The sequence below is a fragment of the Taurulus bubalis genome (genome assembly GCF_910589615.1).
Source record: "Taurulus bubalis genome assembly, chromosome: 4".
Classification (NCBI taxonomy): Eukaryota; Metazoa; Chordata; class Actinopteri; order Perciformes; family Cottidae; genus Taurulus; species Taurulus bubalis.
In genome coordinates, this window is record NC_136592.1 from 17,145,401 (window position 1) to 17,163,241 (window position 17,841).

The window sequence follows — 17,841 nt, forward strand, 5'->3', positions numbered from 1 at the left end:
GGAATCTCAAACGCTTGCCCGACTGGCCTTCCTCCGCAGCTCTAAAGGACAGAGGACAGTGGCTTCCCTCACAGAGCCGGCGCTGCAGCACAGAGACACTTTTGTTGTTTGGGGGTTGCCAGTAATTTTTGTCTTGTGGCTGGACAATCATATTTTATTCAACAGGCTCAAGACCTTCTCAGACGACACAACGTCAGCCACCAGTTCCCAGTGAATCGTTTGCTCATGAGAGCATGGTGGGCGAGCATCGCACTCATGTCCTCCCGCTGAAGAATATGAGCCAATATAAACGCCACACTCACTCCAACAAGCAGGTGAAGTTTAACACTAAGTGGCCTCTCTGATGTTGGAGTAGGGGACTGCATGTGCAGAGACCAGTAGCAAAGCTGTAGCTAACATACGTCAGGACATCAGGTTCTAATCAGCGATGAGTGGACTTTCCTGTGATGCCAGGAGTCACTGTTGAGGCTTTTGGAGGTGTTGGGAGGCTTTTGGAGGTGCCGTCACAACAGAAGGATGAAAAATCATAATCTCACTCTCCCTCCAGCAGATATCAGATCCGGTGTCATGGAGCTAATTTAATGTACCAAACAACCTTGGTACGCAGTCCTACTCTGTAACTGCTCAAATTAAAAACTGTATTCTCGGTAGAACCCGGAGCAAAGACTTTTATGCTGCTATAACAATTTCAGAATGTGGTGCGTCACACACGAGCCCCAGAACATTTGGAAGAGGTTAACCCCCCTCAGACAAAACACATCAAATCAAACATCTAATACATGCCGCACTTTATTTACAAACTGTATCTGTAAACAACAAGATTGTTTTTGATAGCTTAAAATTGATAACTGACATATAAAGAGTCCATTTTGGAAAACTGTGAAAAAACAATGAAAAAGTGTCTTCGAACAATATTTACTTATGTGAAAAATATATATCTATTTGTCATAAAATGTGGGCTAAATCTGTAAAGGAGTATAAAGACAACTTTTATTTATTTCATTTTACCTTCAGGTAAGTCAAGGTCATTATATTTGATTAACAAAATTCTTAAAAAGCAGTACTGGAACGGCACTGACTTGCATCTGATAAGCAAATGGGTGTTTGAAGCACAAAAGTTATAATAATAATAACAATTTAGTAACTACAGTATGTAGTTACTAAATTCCTCCTGAAGAGAATCGCTGCAGTTCCCACCTCCCTGTTTTTTTATACAAAATGTACATTATATATAAGTTGGCGCTCCATTAAAAAAAATTGGATGTTTTACAAACAATATATAACTACGGTTATACATAATATATAGAGTTTTTTTGTATGTTTTCGTTTTTTACAATACATCAATTTTCAGTATGTAAGCCTACACATCAAGTGATTGACAAAGGCTTGTTATAACGGTAGGTAATCAACTTTCTGCATTATTATTTGTTGTGCTCTACGTCCTTTGCAGATTGCTTTCTATCTAGTGCATACTCACTGGTTATAATCTGGCATTTCACAAAAAAATAAAAATGGATTGCAAAACAAAAACTCTATGAAAAGGCCCATAAAAAGTGGGTTTGTAACTACAAAAACTTACAAAGACTAGGAAAAGCATTATGTGGAAGACTTCCCAAAAAATGCTCTAAAAACCAAAGTCCTTGTCCTCTGTTGATCAAGTGACTGCTTTCTGCTGAGAGGCAGCAATGCAGACTATTAACTTTACTACCATCTCACTGTTCAACTGCTGCCACCTTTAGGCCACAGACCCCAAAACGTCTTTCAGGCAAGTCAGCTGACAGGTCCCTGATTCAAAGCTCTCTGTGACTGGAAGGAGAAACTCACTCCATCCTTCTCTGCTGCCATATTGAGCTGGAGGCATTCTGTTTTTAAGAGTAGGACTTTGTTGTTTTACAGTTTGCTTGATTCATTTTAAACCGAGCCTGTCGAGACTGGATCACCGGCAGGCCTGCTGCACTTGATTGATTAGCTCTCCGAAGCGATCGAAGAGCCCCTCTACCCAAGCTCCGTTCTGCAGACACCTCTGTACCGTCTCCTCCTGCCCCAGGTCCACTGTCTGCACCCGCATAGATGCAATCTGGAGGGCAGAAGCACAAACAGAAAAAACATTTCTCAAAGAGCACAGTTTCACCTGAATAATTGGCATCTGAAATTAAACCCACTAAATATTACTTGTCAGAGGGTAACATTTTAATTCAACACAAGCTAGAAGAGCAAGCATACTTGCGTAAACAATGTCTCACCTCCTCCTTACACACAAGGTAAGTGTGGTACTTGTAATGCTGCAAAGAATGGTACAGCGAGAACCACTGCGTTTTCTGCTGGTCCACTGTATACTCCTAAAAAAGGGACAAAGCAAAGCAAATGCATTTGATATACGTCTTATATACAATTAGTCGTATACAATGGCAGGGAAGGGAACAGGGTCTGCAGTGCTCAACAGAGTAAAGAGAAAGACTAAATGGTGCCCTCTGATGGACAGATATTGAGAGCATAGTGAATTAGAACTATGTTCTTGTCTTACCTGAGGCACTTTGTTTGGCATCTTGTAGGGCTTCATGGTTTTCTTGTTGTAAGCCTTCCCACTGAGACGCACCTTAAAGGCTGGGGTTTCGCCATCCTTCTTAAGTTCAGTCACAACTGAGATCTCTGGGAAGCTGTCTAGAGCCGCCTGAGGACACAGAACATGGGAGTTACTTGGGTTACCTTTTTTTTTTCTTCTTTGTCATCAAAACAGATTCCGATTTTGTTTGTAAGATTGCCTTTTAAGCCTTTGGGAGTAAGATGTAATGCCCACAACAAACACAAATCACACACACCTTTAGGACCTGCCCTATGTGCAGTTTGTGAAGCAGGCGTTTCCTGTTGTCGGTGATCATCCCATCCACTCTTTTCATCTGTGGCAGCAGAAACTCATCTGGAACAGTACAAGTTAACAAGTCAACATACTTTCAGTCTACTACCCACCTGCCCCTTGTTTTCACATTTTATTATTATTTGGCCAACGATTAAGCTAATAGCGTTAAAAAAAGTAAAAGGTCAATTCACTCACCGTTTGCCCTCTCAAGCGCTGTCATTACATCTTCGTCTAAGGCAATGCTGATGAGCAGTTCCACAAAGCTCCTAAATGTCTCCTTCATGGTCCGCGTGTTGAGTAACCGTGAAGCAAACGGCACTGGGGGGTTTAATTCTGAGAGTGTGTGTGTATGTGTGTGGGAGAGATCAAAGATCATGAAGAGGCAGTGAGAGAGCGGGAAGATATTTAGACATCATATCATATAAAATCACATTCAAGCCAGATTGAATGAAAAAGGTCAAAAGGCTTCTTCACCATCATCTTCACCCCCCTCTTCTGCAGATGATCCCGAGGCTGTAGGTGACAACTCCTCCTTCCATTTCCTCCTCTTCTTAGGTGGAGGCTCCGCCCTCGGCTTGAGTTGTTTGGGTCGAGCCCTTTGGCTTTGGGAGACTGAGGAGGGGTCGGCTGTCAAGCCCAGCAAAGTTTTCACCTGAATACCCCTGGGTGGCAGAACAAAGAAAGTTACACCACTGAAGAGCCATGTTTATAGATGATGGCATTACATCGGTCAGTCGTCTAAGCGTACCTTAGCGAGTTCATCGGCTTGCAGCGTGGCTTCCGACTACAAACGCGTACATACTCCCTTTTGTTTACGGTGTCCAAGAACTTCACATATACCCTCTGGTACATGGTCTTGGCATCACCAAAGTATCCAAGATACTACACAAAGAAAAACAACACGTTACCTGTTGCAGACTAAAGGAAAAATAATTAGCATGATTGAATAGTCATACAGGCATACATGAGTATTGGCGTGTCTGCTTTCACTTACACTGTTGGTGGCTGAGAAGACTCGCTTTCCATCTCTCAACTCAGGCACAAATTTCTGCAGCAGAGCCTTCTGGACTTTCCAGATGGCTGGAGGCTCACTGCCTACTCTCATTGTCACCTAGACACATGTAGTAAAAGTTATAGTCCGAGAAAAGGAAACAATGAACGTTCAACTATGAGGCTATGAAGCGTCTATTACACAACTATGCATTTCAAGGCTGTACCTTCAAGTTTTCAATATCTTCATTCCTGACGACAAACTCGTCTCTCTCCCTGTACATTCCCTCTCCTCCGCTGTCTGACAGCTCCTCGTCAGTCAGTCCCTCAATGGCCACACTCGTCAACTGCACAGCCAACTGGCCTGCTGGGGTCTCCTTAGACTGCTCTTTGGCCGCAAAAACAGTCCCTGATGAGATGGTGTTTGTTGTCAGTGTAGGCGTGGTTACCCGGGACAAGCAGGTCTCGGTGACATTGTGGGGCATGGTGGGAACTTGGTCCGTCTTCATCATCAAACTAGGGATTTGGTTATCTGGAGAAGGAGAGAGAATTTTCAGAAAGAAACATGAAAATGACCACTCCTCATATATACAATAAATAAAGATATTTTAGACAACATTAATAAAAAGGGAAAAAAACGACAACTTACTTATCACAGCATATAAAGATCTAAGATGTAAGGGTATTACTTACATCTCATAAATGATCAAGTTTAAAAACAGCACGGCAAAAAGAATACTGTTGACATTGTTTTACATTTTTGCAGTGTTTCTACAGCATAAGCAAAGTTAGACTTTTTTAATGCCACTCTAATGAACTCCAAACTAATTTTAGACCAACTTTATAATCAAATTGAAGAAAAAAAACAGCATGAATTACTTAGCGTGGTAGAGATGAGCATAGAACAAAACTGTGAAATACCCAACGTCTGTTGGGTATTTCACTGAACAGTTTTGTTTTTCTCACTTATGATAAAGACTTAATTTTCATTTAAAAAAACTTTAAAACACTTCCTTTGCAAAATACACCTCGTACACATTGCCAGCTACCAGTTTAAGCAATGCTGTGAATCTTGGTTAAATGGCCATTTCAATTTCTTCAGCGTTTTAAAAATTGTATAAATAATCAAAAACACAATCAATAGATGAAAAATAATATAAAAAGAGTCTAGGTTGATGTCTAGGTCTATGTTAATAATATTGGAGGCTATTAACAAGCTTAAGCAGGGTATTATTACCTGCCCTGGTTTTCCGATCTGAAGACTCATCCAGAGCTGAAAGTGCTGAGCTGATGCTATTCCTCAGAGCCTGGTTCTTTCCAGTGTTCTCCTCTTCATCTGAGCTGAACGATGGCAGAGTCTCCAAGTTCTTTTGCAAATCTTCATCCAGACGCTTTTGTTGGGTGTTCACTCCATGGCTCTCCTGGGGAATAAAGGGCCCGGGCAGAGTCTGCAGTTTGGGCGGCAAAGGAGGCAAAGCATATGGCGGTGGCTTGGAAGTGGTGCAGGGCTTTCTCGGGCGACTAATAGTCCGTGTCGGACTTGGAGAGTATTGATGTTTGGGGCCAGATTTTATGAAGTCGAGGAAGGAGCCAATGAAGCCAGTTTTGACCTCTGGCTGTTTCTCTTCAACTTCTCTGATCTTTTGTCTGATTCTCTCCTGCTGCGGACAACCATCATATACACCGTGTGAGGCAGATGGCGAGCTGACATCACTACCCCTGGAGTTTTGCCGCTTTGCCTGCCCACTGCGCTTGGCCGGTCTGGCCTGTCCACTGTCCTCTTCAGGACCACCAGGTTTGGTCAAGGATTTAGAGCGAGCCTTCTTTTTTGGGAAGTCTTCAACGCCTTGGCATTCCATGAGGCCATCCTCTGTTTTAATACATCTTGCATTCCCTTTGACTATGCCCTGGAGACCTGGGGGGTCGTACACATGACCGGATAAATGATAATCATTCTCAGAGCTTCCTCCATCTCCATTGGTGTCAAGCTCTGAACTGCTGTGGTGAACAGGCTGACCATGGCAGTTTGTGGCCATCTGAACGTCATTTAGGGTCATGGTCATGTTGTGGGAGTTAGTGTTGGTCATAATTGCCTGTTGTGCTGAGGAGAAACTAGGTGACATGTGCCTTATATCCACAGTCTGGAAGTGGCATTTGGAATCCACAGGGCTAGCCATCACTGCCATTTCAGCCTCAGCAGAGGATGCAGCTTTGACGAAGTCTTGCGGTGTGACACCGCAGGCTGCCACCGTGGCAGCCAGGATGTCATCGACATTTGACAAAATATTTCTGTCATCTGCAAGCAGCATAGAGTCGGGAAAGCAAATGGAGTTGAGAGCAAAGTGGTTCTTGACATCGTTTGGTTGCTGATTTGTCGACTGGCTGTAATGGTGTTTAGAGGAATCAGGGCATCCTGAGCTCTGTTCAGACACGACTGTGCCCTGCTGCCTCTGGGATTCAGTGACACTGGGGCCCAGCAGTTCTCGGCCCATCTGAAGATACTGGACATGAACAGGGCCCAAATCTTGGGTTGGTTGCATACCTTGCACAGATACCACCTTAGAAGTGTTTTGACTATGGTGGATAAGGGGCTGCTGAAGCAGAATCATCTGGTTGGGTTCGAGAAGAGCACTGGGAACGGTGATATATTGGGTGTGGGCTACTGGGGCCTGGCTCTGTGACTGAGTATGATTCTGGGGATTTTGTTGATGTGGCTCAGGAGATTTGAGTTGGAGAGGGTGCTGCTTGAGCTGCTCTGAGCTAAGTGGAACATGTGAAGAGATAATACTGGAATTTGTAGTTTTTGTGTTGGCAGTTTCCTGACCATTGACACTGCTTAGATGAATGTGCTGTTGGCTCAGAGAACCCATCCTTTCATCCTTTATCTGCGCTGTGTTCGTGTGACCTAGTCCCATGAGCTGATCATCAGAACGTGAATAACTTCGGATAACGCTTTGTGTTTTGTGATGATCATCCATTTTTGAAACTACATAGATGACATTGTTGTGCGCGGACATATTACTAGCTGCAGCAGACGCTTCCATTGATGCCTGCTGGAGAGCATCTATGTCCTGGATAGGAAGCTCTACAAGTTTATGTTTCCCATATGTTGGCTTTATGTCCTGTATTGAGGATCTAATGTTATTTTGTAAGGCCTGAGCAGTTGAAGAATAGGTAGGCAATGGTGTAGACAAAACATATTTATGGGGCTGTGTCTGCTGCTGTGTGTCATGTGTTTTACCCCCCACTGACACTTGCATGAGGGTGTAGTCCTGTGAAGAATTTGATGTGGGCAGACTCCGCACACATGTCGGTGGGTAAGAGGAGTTGAGGTTAAGGGATTGTCCGGTGACATAGCTCTGAGTCACAGAAACTTGCCCCTGTGACTGAGATGTAAAAGTCACATTTGGGGCACCCTGAGAGTGGGATGAGGGGTAGCTCTCAGAGAGATTCCCCTGACACAAGCCCTGGACCTGAGCTCCATACTGGATCTCCTGCTCATGGCTCATCCCAGCACTGGAGGAGTAAACAAGAGTCTGACTAACAGCTGCCACATTGTCAGACTGGCTGGAGAGGGAAGGCAAAGTCTTGTAAAGGGTAGAGTGTTTGTCTGAGGTGGAATGGGAAGGCTGTGACTGGGCTTGTGGGGGGATATAGGTTTGAGACAGACTACTGGACATTAAGTTGGATAGCTGGACTGACTGCTGATTAGCAATCACTGAGTTCTGCTTCTGTCCTGGGGAGGAGTAACGGTCAGGAGAGCCTCCAGTCAGCTTCTGGGAGTGCTTGTGACTCTCCTCATCCCCAATAAGGTGCTGAGCTAGCTTGGAAGAGCAGTCTTTAGCCTTCGGCACAGAAGTGGACGAATAAGATTGAGTGACTGAGTCTGTCTTGGGTTGTGGAGCCCGATTGATCCCTTGGGAGGAATCGGTTCCTGTGGAGGGGCTGCAGGACACAGGGGTCTGACGGGACGGGTCCTGCTGGTAGGACACATCCGCTTCACTGCCAGAGCCAAAGTATCCTTGTAAGGGGTGATCTGAATTGGGCAATTGCTCTGAGACCGTGTGGCTGCTGGAAGGCCTCTGGTGGTGTTTGATTACGCTACATTCACGCTGAAGAGCTCTTTCAATAGAGCCTGAGAAAACCGCGGCCCCATAGGGTTGTGGTGCACCATGAGGGGCAGGCAGGGCAGAGGGGAGAAGGCTGAACTGGGGTTGTAAGAGGTGGGGGGCTGACTCCTGAGCTGAACGGTAGGTCGAGGACTGAACAGGCAGAGCCGAACCTAAAGCTGGGGTGGAGAGATGATTGAATGCCAGTGCAGTGGGAAGCACAGTCTGGCTTGATTTGAGATGGATGAGGGGGTCATGGTGAGAGAACAGGCCATTGGTGGAAGTGCTGAAGGCAGGATCCTGGAGAGCCAAGGATGGGTTGGTAGCATAACTCCGGGAAGGGTAGGCACCAGTGTGCTGATAGGACGACAGAGCAGCAGGAGAGGGAAAAGTGGCAGTAGAAGGCAGGGCGCCAGTCAAATACAGCTCTGTGGTGGAGTTGGTACCTGCATCGCACAAAGTAGACAAAATAAGGACCGGACAGGCAACATGAAGGGATAAGACCAACTTCTATTAGGGGTAATGTAAAATGATCTGGTCTAGTATACAATAGTATTCTGGGCTTATGATTATAGATTATTAGACTCTGGGATAAACTCTATCAGTAAATATGTTTCTGTACAAATACACACAAATACCATACTTAAACTTAGCTGTGTTGAAAAAATACCTTATGTATTCACCACTCTGTGGCACATTTAAAAGTAGTACCTTTTCCAGGTGATGTTAAAAAAATATTAAAAGCCTTCATGCATCGTAAAAATATCTATACCACAGTAATTAGTGTGATTCTCACCGGCGGGCCAAGATGGGGGTCTAAAAGAAGGAAGCAGTGAGGCACTAACAGGACCAGCCTGAAGGCTTCTAGATTCCATGGCTGACAGGAAGCTCATGATTGAGGTCTCAGAAGAATTACTGCTCGAGTCAAGTGTTCCTGAGGGTAAAAAAGGAAAATAAACATAACCACTAAAACGGTCAACAAAGTAATCACAATCATATTTGCAAAGTAAAAAAGAGCCTTAACAGGGTTACTTTACCAAAATTGCAAAAAAATGAACTGATCTCTAACTTGCCTCTAGCGATATCTACAACACTTGCCAGATAAATCGGCAAGGCCAATCTGCAGAGTATAAAATAGTAAAATGTAGGTTTGAAATGGAAGTAGTAGTAATTAAATTACCCCAACTTAAAACTGTCTGCACTGTTGAATTATTCCTTGACGTTTTTAAGTGTTTTGAGTACCACAAGGTAAATATCCTTTACAGTGACTATTTTGATTGGTGACACATGCATCACAATGTGATAGCTCAAAGCATTACAATACAGAATATCTGCATGACTAAATGCCACTAGGGGTAAGTGACAGAGTAAATTCATTGCAATTTGGGTGAACTTGCCCTTTAACAAACATGTGTCAAGCATTCATAACTCACCTGCTGTTGCAGGAAGGTGCGACGTAGTGTAGGTGGGAAGCTGGTGGGTGTTCGTGTAGCTTTGCCGCTGGAGGAGCTCTGCATCAAGGTGTGCTGCACCATAACTGGAACTGTATCAACACACAAACACGTACATGAAAGTTCTCATCTTCACAAGCAGCAATAAAGCACCCAACTAAGTAAATTACTCCTTATCACACAGGTTTGTTTTCAAATATTCATTTTGTAAAGTTTTGGCTGTCTACTGAGTGACAAACACCCGATAGAAAATGCAATGATAGCTCTATGAAACATGCTTTGAAAGACATGATGTAGTAAGTCATTAAAGGCAAGACATTTATACACAACATAGTACATCTTTAAGGCTACCTAAAATGATCAATTTGTTCAGAGAAGAACAAACAAAAAATCTGCCTTTTGTTAAAAAACTGAAAATAATGTATAAACTCTATGTCTCTATGTTTGCCTGAGATAAATCGGAAAAAAATAAGCTTAATATCTGAGACACGACTTCCCTCTGAAGAAAATTCATAGGAAACGGATATAAAATCAGAAGAAATTCGATGCAGCCATCCTGATCAGAAGTGTTCCCTTTTGGCCAGAAGGTAATCATCTGTGGAATACACAGAGCTGAAAGGGAGTCATCAGCCTCTCTTTTTCATCCCTTCAACAGACACACGCACTGCATCTTCTGTTATGCAACTCTTCTTGGCAATTTAACTATAAAGTAATTTATAGCCATGCCCAATAATGCAATTCCAACAAAAACTGATTTGCTACATATTCTACATTTCCAAAGATTATCATGTTCATTTTGGTTGACACGATCAGCAGTGTGTAAATTAAAACAGTGCGTTTCTTACTGAGGTCATAGTTAGTGATTGTGTTGTACTGGACTGCATTATTCTGAAATGTGTTTTAAATATTCTTCCCCCCTCATGTTTGTAAAGGCGTTGGGCGAAGAATTTGATACACATCTCAATATAATGCAGTCCAGTACAACACCACTGCAAACTAAAACTTCCATAATACCAATTTATTATCTTTGTATAAAATAAAGTTGCCACTGGAGTGTATCAGTTAGTGTACTGATTGTCTTAATGAAACACAATTGCTTCCTCTACAATAGATTTCTCATTCAACCAAATCGATTAAGTTATCAGTTCAGTAGTCTAATTTAGTTCATCATTTTACATAATCTACTCTAGCCCTTCTCTGTATGCGTTGTGGAGGAATAGCTGTATAATAAGTTATACATGTTGTGCTGCTTGTGAGCACAATTGTGTCATTAAGTGTGATCATTCCTATTATTAGAAGATGGAGAAGAACATAATAAAAGAGTCTTGAGTTTGACCAAGTCAGAGCCCTAAAACTTTGGCATGTATCGCAGTCACACTTATTCTGTCTATTTTACAAAACATAAAGCAAGTTAAAATAATGTAAAAGATAGCTCCTAACTAAAACAATGGCTCAAATATGCACAGACTTGGACACGTCGCCTCTTAGGTAACAACACCAATAACGTTAGCTATGTGCCATTAATTTGAGGTGGCATAACTGACATGACTAGCATTGGTGGCTAGTCACCTATCTTGTTTTTGGCCCTTACGAGCACCTGAGAGTCAAGAAACCCGACCGTTAAATGCTCATTTAAGTCGTCTAGTTGGTCCGCGTGTTACATGTATGAAACAACTCCTTCTCTAGTCAGCACAAACTCTGTTTGCGGCCACGCTGAGGGACGGTGTGCTAGCGAAAACTAGCAAGGTGCGTGGCTGGAACAAACGGCAAAGGAAGCACTGACAAGTCAAAGCCGATCAAATTCCGACATTTCTCCGATTCCTCCACTGTTCCTGATAACAACAAGGACTCTGCAGTTTTCTCCACCAGGCAAATCTAGGCCCTCCATCACCGACGTTTCCTTCGGAAGGTGCCCTCTCCTTCATCCTTTACCTTGGCTTGACACTCGCTGTGCTGCGGTCATAGGCCCAAGAAGCTACGGTCTGTGCTGGTGGAGCCAGCGCGTCCGCGAAGCCGGAGGTCGGGTAGTTCCTGTCCATCATCCGGTGAAAGATTCACTTCCCCGACGGAGCTTCGTGGAGCAGCGGATACGCATCGTAGCAGCAACCGGATCCGACCCACCGAGCGACCAGGGCAGGCAGTCCCGTCAGAGCGCTGAACGAGTCCGGTAAGCCTCCGCGAGGTCGTGAGGTATCGTAGATAAGAGTGTACCTTTAGCCTTCTGAGTGATTTCGGTATTTTGTGTTGGTCTCCCGTCATGAGGAGCCGTGCAAGCCTTGCATGGTTTCACGTACCAATGTTAGTTAATTTCCCAGGATGCACCGCAGACTTTGGCTGGAAGTTTTGTAGTTCCACCTTTTCCTTAAATCTGACCTTTTGGATAGAGGTAAGTAATTATTTTGTAGATCATGTGAGATTACATGATTACAAGTTTTTTTTCTACAATTCATAGAAATCCCAAATCCACATGCGAAGCAATTAGTCAAAAAAGAATCCCCAGATAACTTTAATTAAATAATACACTTAAAAATGCAATTAAATTTAAAAAAAGCTGCATGCTCCTGATAATGTAATTGGCTAAATTTCACATAACTACAAGAAATGTTCAGGTAAAAAAGCCCAACTTCTTGGTATTCTCCAAGGACATCAAACACCACATTGACGATATTTGTTCTTCTATAAATCCATCCAAATATGTTTTACAGAATATACAATGTCCATCTAACATGGCTGATAAAGCCCTCAAAGCTGATCATATTCACACAAAATGAATAAATAAGAATGGGTAGACCATTGAACCATCTTGCACACATGTACACAGCCTCACACAGTTGAAAGCAGAGACAAAAATAATCTAAATAAAAAAAAGATATCTATAAAATATTTTAATTTCAAGTAGTTAGGGTACAGATCTGCTTCAACAATGCTACCCCAACATTAATTATCATGTCATGATAACACTTTGCTCATGGTAATTTAGAGGAACACAACGACTTCTTAACTCTTGTATTTCTGCATCATCTGATGGGAATGAAACACCAACAGCCTCAACAGGCCTGTACAATGCTATTGGTAATTACAGTTAAGTGAGTGACTTTGTTTTGGACATGTTGGATAACTGTATACCCCAACTGTTAAAATGTGTTTCACCTGTCCTTTTCCTCACAGCTATGACTTTATTGTAGAATTGTTAAATGTTCTTCAGTATAAATGTAAAATATTGTAGAACTGCTTTTAGAGCTTCCACCTTCATCTATTTAGAGTACATTTAATAATCAACTACAATGTATATATTGAAATTAAACAGTACTTCACATATTAGTTGGTGACTCAGACATACATGTCATGGCACAAGAGATTTAAAAACAGCAAGGAAATCTGCACATAAACCAAAAAATAAGAGTATGATATGAAGCTTAAAGTACAAAGTACATTTTTACAAAGCAAGCTGGTAGAGCATTGAAATACAAACTCTTGTATTTTCCTTCAAAGCGTTTTCTGTATGGCAATATTATATATACAATCATACCATTTAAATCAGTTTTGGTGTTACTATTTTTCCTTCTAGAAACAGGAAGTTGTATGACTACACAGATCAGTCTGTTTCTCTTCATTTGCAATTAATACTTATCATGAAATGAAACATAATCTTTCTCTCAGCCCAGTCTATACATGCCGTGTCTAAAGCAACTGCTAGGGCCTTAGTATTCCAGCAATTTAAATCCCTCATGTCCAAATCTTTAATGATTATTCATTTACATTTAGACAAAAAGCAGCAAACTGGGTAAAATGTATTATAAAGCTTATTCTGCACAGGTTTATGGTAATAATATAAAGCATAATTAGACCCTGGAAAATAGTCAGTGCAGACAACAGAGTACTATGTTTTGGCACAAGTGTGTTAAGAAGAGGGATTATTCTGCTGAAGAAAAGGTACCCCAACAGGCCAGAAAGATTATAAATGTGAGAGTGGAAAAAGATAAGAGCAAGAAACATAAGGCATAAGACATTTTTGAAATTGTGTGTTAATGAAACAAAAAGGGCATACAATGCTAAGCAGTGTAGAACAGTATAAATGTTAGTTGTCAATTGTCTGCTTAATGTTGACAGATGTGTTGTTCTGGAGATACTACCGCCGAATGCTCCCAGGTCGTGAGCTAAAACCAAAGATAAGAGATGTTATAAAAGATATATTTGTATGCGCTTTCAGTGACTGCATTATGGATTGTATACAATTTTTAAAAAAAGAAAAGGAAGTTATGACATCTACAAACAGAAATGCATTATGCAAATACCCGGGATAGGGAGGAGGTGGTGCATCATATGGTCCACTTTTGGCAATTGCCTGCTCATAAGATGGCAATCCCACTGGTTCCTCCATAGGCGGTGGATGTGTAGGTGGGAGAACAGGTTGTAAGGACACCTCCTCTAACCGCCGCATTATTAGTGAAGCATTACTCCTCCTCGGTCGCACCTGGACGGAGCTGTGAGAGGAATGTAGACATGCATATCATGTCTTTCATGTTTTATTGATACTCAATGCCATTAAGTGTCAAGGTATGGGTGGGACTCTATTCTTGTTATACAACTGTGCACACCAAATTGTATTTCTAGGTGTGACAAGAAGCAGTAACATATGGTTTGAACAGGTATCGATCGACTTATTAATTAATTAGTTGATTCATAGAAAATTATTTTATTTCTGACTTTTTTGATCATTTATTAATTATTTCAGTGTATATAATATAATATGAGTATTTGGTGGTTCTCGTTGTCATATATTATAGTAAACTGAGTGTCTTTGGCTTTTGTCAGACAAAAAAAGTAATTTGATAATGACAACTTAGGCTTTGGGAAATTGTGTGTCTAACACTTTCCACTATTTCTATTTAATAGGCAAAAACATAAATTGGGAAAATTATCAGCAGATTAATCGATAATGAAAACATCTGTTGATGCCCTAAACAAGCAAGAACAATAGATACTGGACAAGAGTAGTTTTCTGCATATGAAAATGTCCAAACTCTGAAATATTACGCATTGTATAATATATGGCGTACAGGTTGACAGATTGTTCAAGTATCTGGGGTTATGGTGCAACAGAGTGGTAATAATGTCTATAGCCTTGGAGGTACTGTAGCTAAAAGTGGGTATTATTTATTATTATTATACGAAGGGGAAAGTGTGCAGGAACAATGTAGCTGCCACTAATAGGGATAAAAAAATGTCACTTACTTTGCATGACTTAAGTTCTTGCATTTGCCTTGACAGAAATACCAGAGCAGAAGGCCACCAATAACAATGGCCACACCAACAGCAACCAGTCCCACCAAAAGAGATGTCACATCAACCCGTGTGGGGCGTTTGTCCTTTTCTGTGGATCATCATGGACTATCATGTCTGGACTATCACAGGGTGGTTCCTCTTTTTCATTCAGCAGTATAGAATAGTTTGATCTTGCAGCAGCAGACACACAGTGATTGAATCTACTTAGAATGCATTCATCCCTAATGCAAAACAAAATAGAGTTGCAGAGTTTTGACAGAAAACTTTCAAAGCTACTGTACTTGTTCCTTTATCTCCCACCCAATACAATATGATATTGTTTTTCTGTTGTTCTTATGGAGCAAAATGAGACTACAAACGGCATTTTATTCAACAACCATGTAGTACAATTAAAAATAAAGATCCTCGTAGCCTTGCAAGTGGGGAAACAGGTTTTCAAAAGCACTAGTTACATCAGTACAGGCTGTAGGCTACAAGTGTTCCTTAACAACATGTATACACAGCTCATCCTTATATTAAGCAGTGAGAACATACATTTAAAACGATATATGTAACACATAGACGTATGTAGCCTTATGTATCTTACCTGCAGAGTATTTCTTCCAAAAAGCATCCTGCAAAACAAAGTATCGTCAGTATGGTAACTCTGATGTAAGGCCAGCTCGTTGTGCACATGCCCTCAGTGAGCAGCATCACTTAACTGTAGCCGGGATGTTTTCAAAGACCTCCCTAGCTTCTTCGTAATTGCAGTCTTCTTCATAACACTCCCTCTCCAGATTTCCAGGAACGAAAATCTCAAAGTCAAACCGGTTGAACAACAGATGGCGACCCAAGTACGACTTCGCGTCCCCTTCACCGACAAACACTAGGACGCGTGTCCAAACGGGTGAAATGATTAACAGAGCCGACAGATCCGAGTGGACTCATTTGGCATTCTTCGACAACATCTCACCTTCTTCGTCTTCATGTTTCGACAGTAGCTTCCTCATACAGGCCAGGTCTCCACAAGACAGGAGTTGAAGGAGCATGAACAGATGAAACAACATGGTCGTGCGTGCACCTGCGCGCGGACAGCGGGTGGGGCATTAATTGGCAGTACAGAGGGCATAGTACCATTAACAACGCATCCAGCCGTTACAAACTATTATTATGTAGAATTTTCTTTCACCAACCGGCACCAGATAGGCTTACCTATATCCTACTTTACCTATGATGGAAAGTGTCACATCATAAGGGACAAAGTTCAACACCAACCAAATGAAACCGACTAAAGGAGCGGTAGGTGCGCGTGTCACAGCCTCGACGCAGATAAGATAAATCAGGAAACGTTCAGCGACAGTGACAAACAGCAGCTGAGGAGCAACTTCCTTTGAAAAAGTTTACCACGGCTACTGTCGTTTCAAGATAAAGTTAAAACAAAGTTGCTGTGCCCGAACACTCAACACAGCCTCGGTCGATAAAAAAAGGGATCTGTTTACTCCGAGCAGATGTGGCCTCAGCTCCTCCTAAACTACCTGCGCAGACTCAACCAATCGATTACGTTTACCTGGATAACAGAGATAAGTTATGTAAATACAGATGGACGCTAGATGGCAGCTGAAACCACAAAAGTGGAAGTGGCTGGCAAACCATGCAATAGATACAGAAGCTATACTAGTTGGTCAGGACACTGAGATGAGGGTTTCATGACTTATGTTTTGTAATGTAACCTTCCATACTAAGTCTATTAGGATCTAAAGGGTAATCCTACTTTAATGACACTCAGAGGGTCATTTAGTCCCAGCCTCAATGTTGAATCTTCACTTCTAATGCAAGTTACTGTTGTAACACGATGCTATCTTTTGGGATCTTTGCAGGACTCGTTTAAAAGCACTAACGCTCCTCTGAGTAGTGCAAGAGTTGGTGACGACACAACTATTCACAGGCCTTGTATGGGGAAATGTTGTGTAACGAGCATCTGTGTTAAAATCCACTTAGTCTGGCATTTTCAACCACAAAGAATGGTGTTTATAGCAACTTTAGAGGCACTGCAAACAGCAAAACATGAAGCAGCACAGTGAAGATAAAGTTTCCCATTCTGCCTGTCAAACTATCCTCCATAATAGTGTTTATGTTTCACACTCCACGTAAATACAAATATCTGTCACTGGGCTTCTTGGCCAGTGTTTATTAAAAATAGAGATATGATGTAAATGTACATTATCCGGCTGACGGTGGTATGGATGGTGGTACTTGAAGAGCAGTGAGACCCCCCTCTTGTACTTGGTTACGTCTCTGGATACCATCACATCCTTAGATTTACCCTGAGGAATGTTGATGTGAAGAAAAGAGGTGAGGAAAATGAGATATTCCACATTGTATCTCGTGTGTGATGTCAGATGCCACCTTACACCACATACGGCCATATGAATGTTATAATGACTAATAGTGTTTTACTGCTGAGGAATCCATTAGGTTATATATCTGCTCACACAGCAAAGTTTGTGCTTGAACACAGTAATTATATATTATTATAAAGTATTTAAAACTATCACTTAGTAAAAAAAGCCCGTTACTGCACTGTAATAACTGGTTGACTAGTTTTAACTATTTTATATACAGTTCGGTAATTTAATCTGGTTTTAGCCCAACCAAGGGGCCAGACTCTGAAAGAGTCACAAAGTAAATAAATAACAAATCAAGTAAGTTCTGGTGTTCTAAAATCATTTTTTTTTGTCTGTGCAATTTTGAATAATGTTTAAATCTTTGTTGAACTCTTGTTTAAATGTAAATTAAATTGTAATCTTAAAAGTACGTTATATATATATATATGCCATTAAATTGTCAAGTTAAAAAGTACAATATATCCCTCTGAATTGTAGAAGTATAAATTACCATAAGCAAAATTGTAAATACAGTACTGGAGTAAATGCACTATAGTTACTTTACTGCTGATAACCTGAGCTTCATGTGCAAAAAGAGGCCAGTTAACCTTTAAAGCCCCAAGGCATTTTTTAGGATTTAGCTCGAAATAGCATACCCAAACTAAAAAGGGTGTATCTCTGCAACCACAAGGGCTATTTGAATAATGTTGGTGTTATAATAAAGGCAACCCTTGTGAGCTTATGGTCAGGTGTGTAAATATTAGTATATATGTTGCTGGCTAAGA

At 41.5% G+C, this 17,841-nt stretch overlaps 2 protein-coding genes across 2 annotated transcripts; both read right to left on the reverse strand.

The window, feature by feature from the left end:
- Window positions 1-771: 771 nt before the first annotated feature.
- On the reverse strand, window positions 772-11,472 carry qser1 (glutamine and serine rich 1). The gene is made up of 13 exons (XM_079216917.1): window positions 11,340-11,472; window positions 9,390-9,499; window positions 8,753-8,890; window positions 5,085-8,402; window positions 4,075-4,379; window positions 3,852-3,968; window positions 3,606-3,739; window positions 3,332-3,519; window positions 3,053-3,190; window positions 2,820-2,917; window positions 2,525-2,671; window positions 2,244-2,339; window positions 772-2,077 (listed from the first exon to the last, which is right to left on the reverse strand). Exons 1-13 carry the CDS (start codon window positions 11,447-11,449, stop codon window positions 1,937-1,939), a joined length of 5,040 nt encoding a protein of 1,679 aa, XP_079073043.1. The 5' UTR covers window positions 11,450-11,472; the 3' UTR covers window positions 772-1,936.
- Window positions 11,473-12,277: 805 nt separating this feature from the next.
- prrg4 (proline rich Gla (G-carboxyglutamic acid) 4 (transmembrane)) lies at window positions 12,278-15,955 on the reverse strand. The gene is made up of 6 exons (XM_079216419.1): window positions 15,646-15,955; window positions 15,395-15,558; window positions 15,280-15,307; window positions 14,643-14,781; window positions 13,703-13,891; window positions 12,278-13,564 (listed from the first exon to the last, which is right to left on the reverse strand). Exons 1-6 carry the CDS (start codon window positions 15,737-15,739, stop codon window positions 13,537-13,539), a joined length of 642 nt encoding a protein of 213 aa, XP_079072545.1. The 5' UTR covers window positions 15,740-15,955; the 3' UTR covers window positions 12,278-13,536.
- Window positions 15,956-17,841: the final 1,886 nt, after the last annotated feature.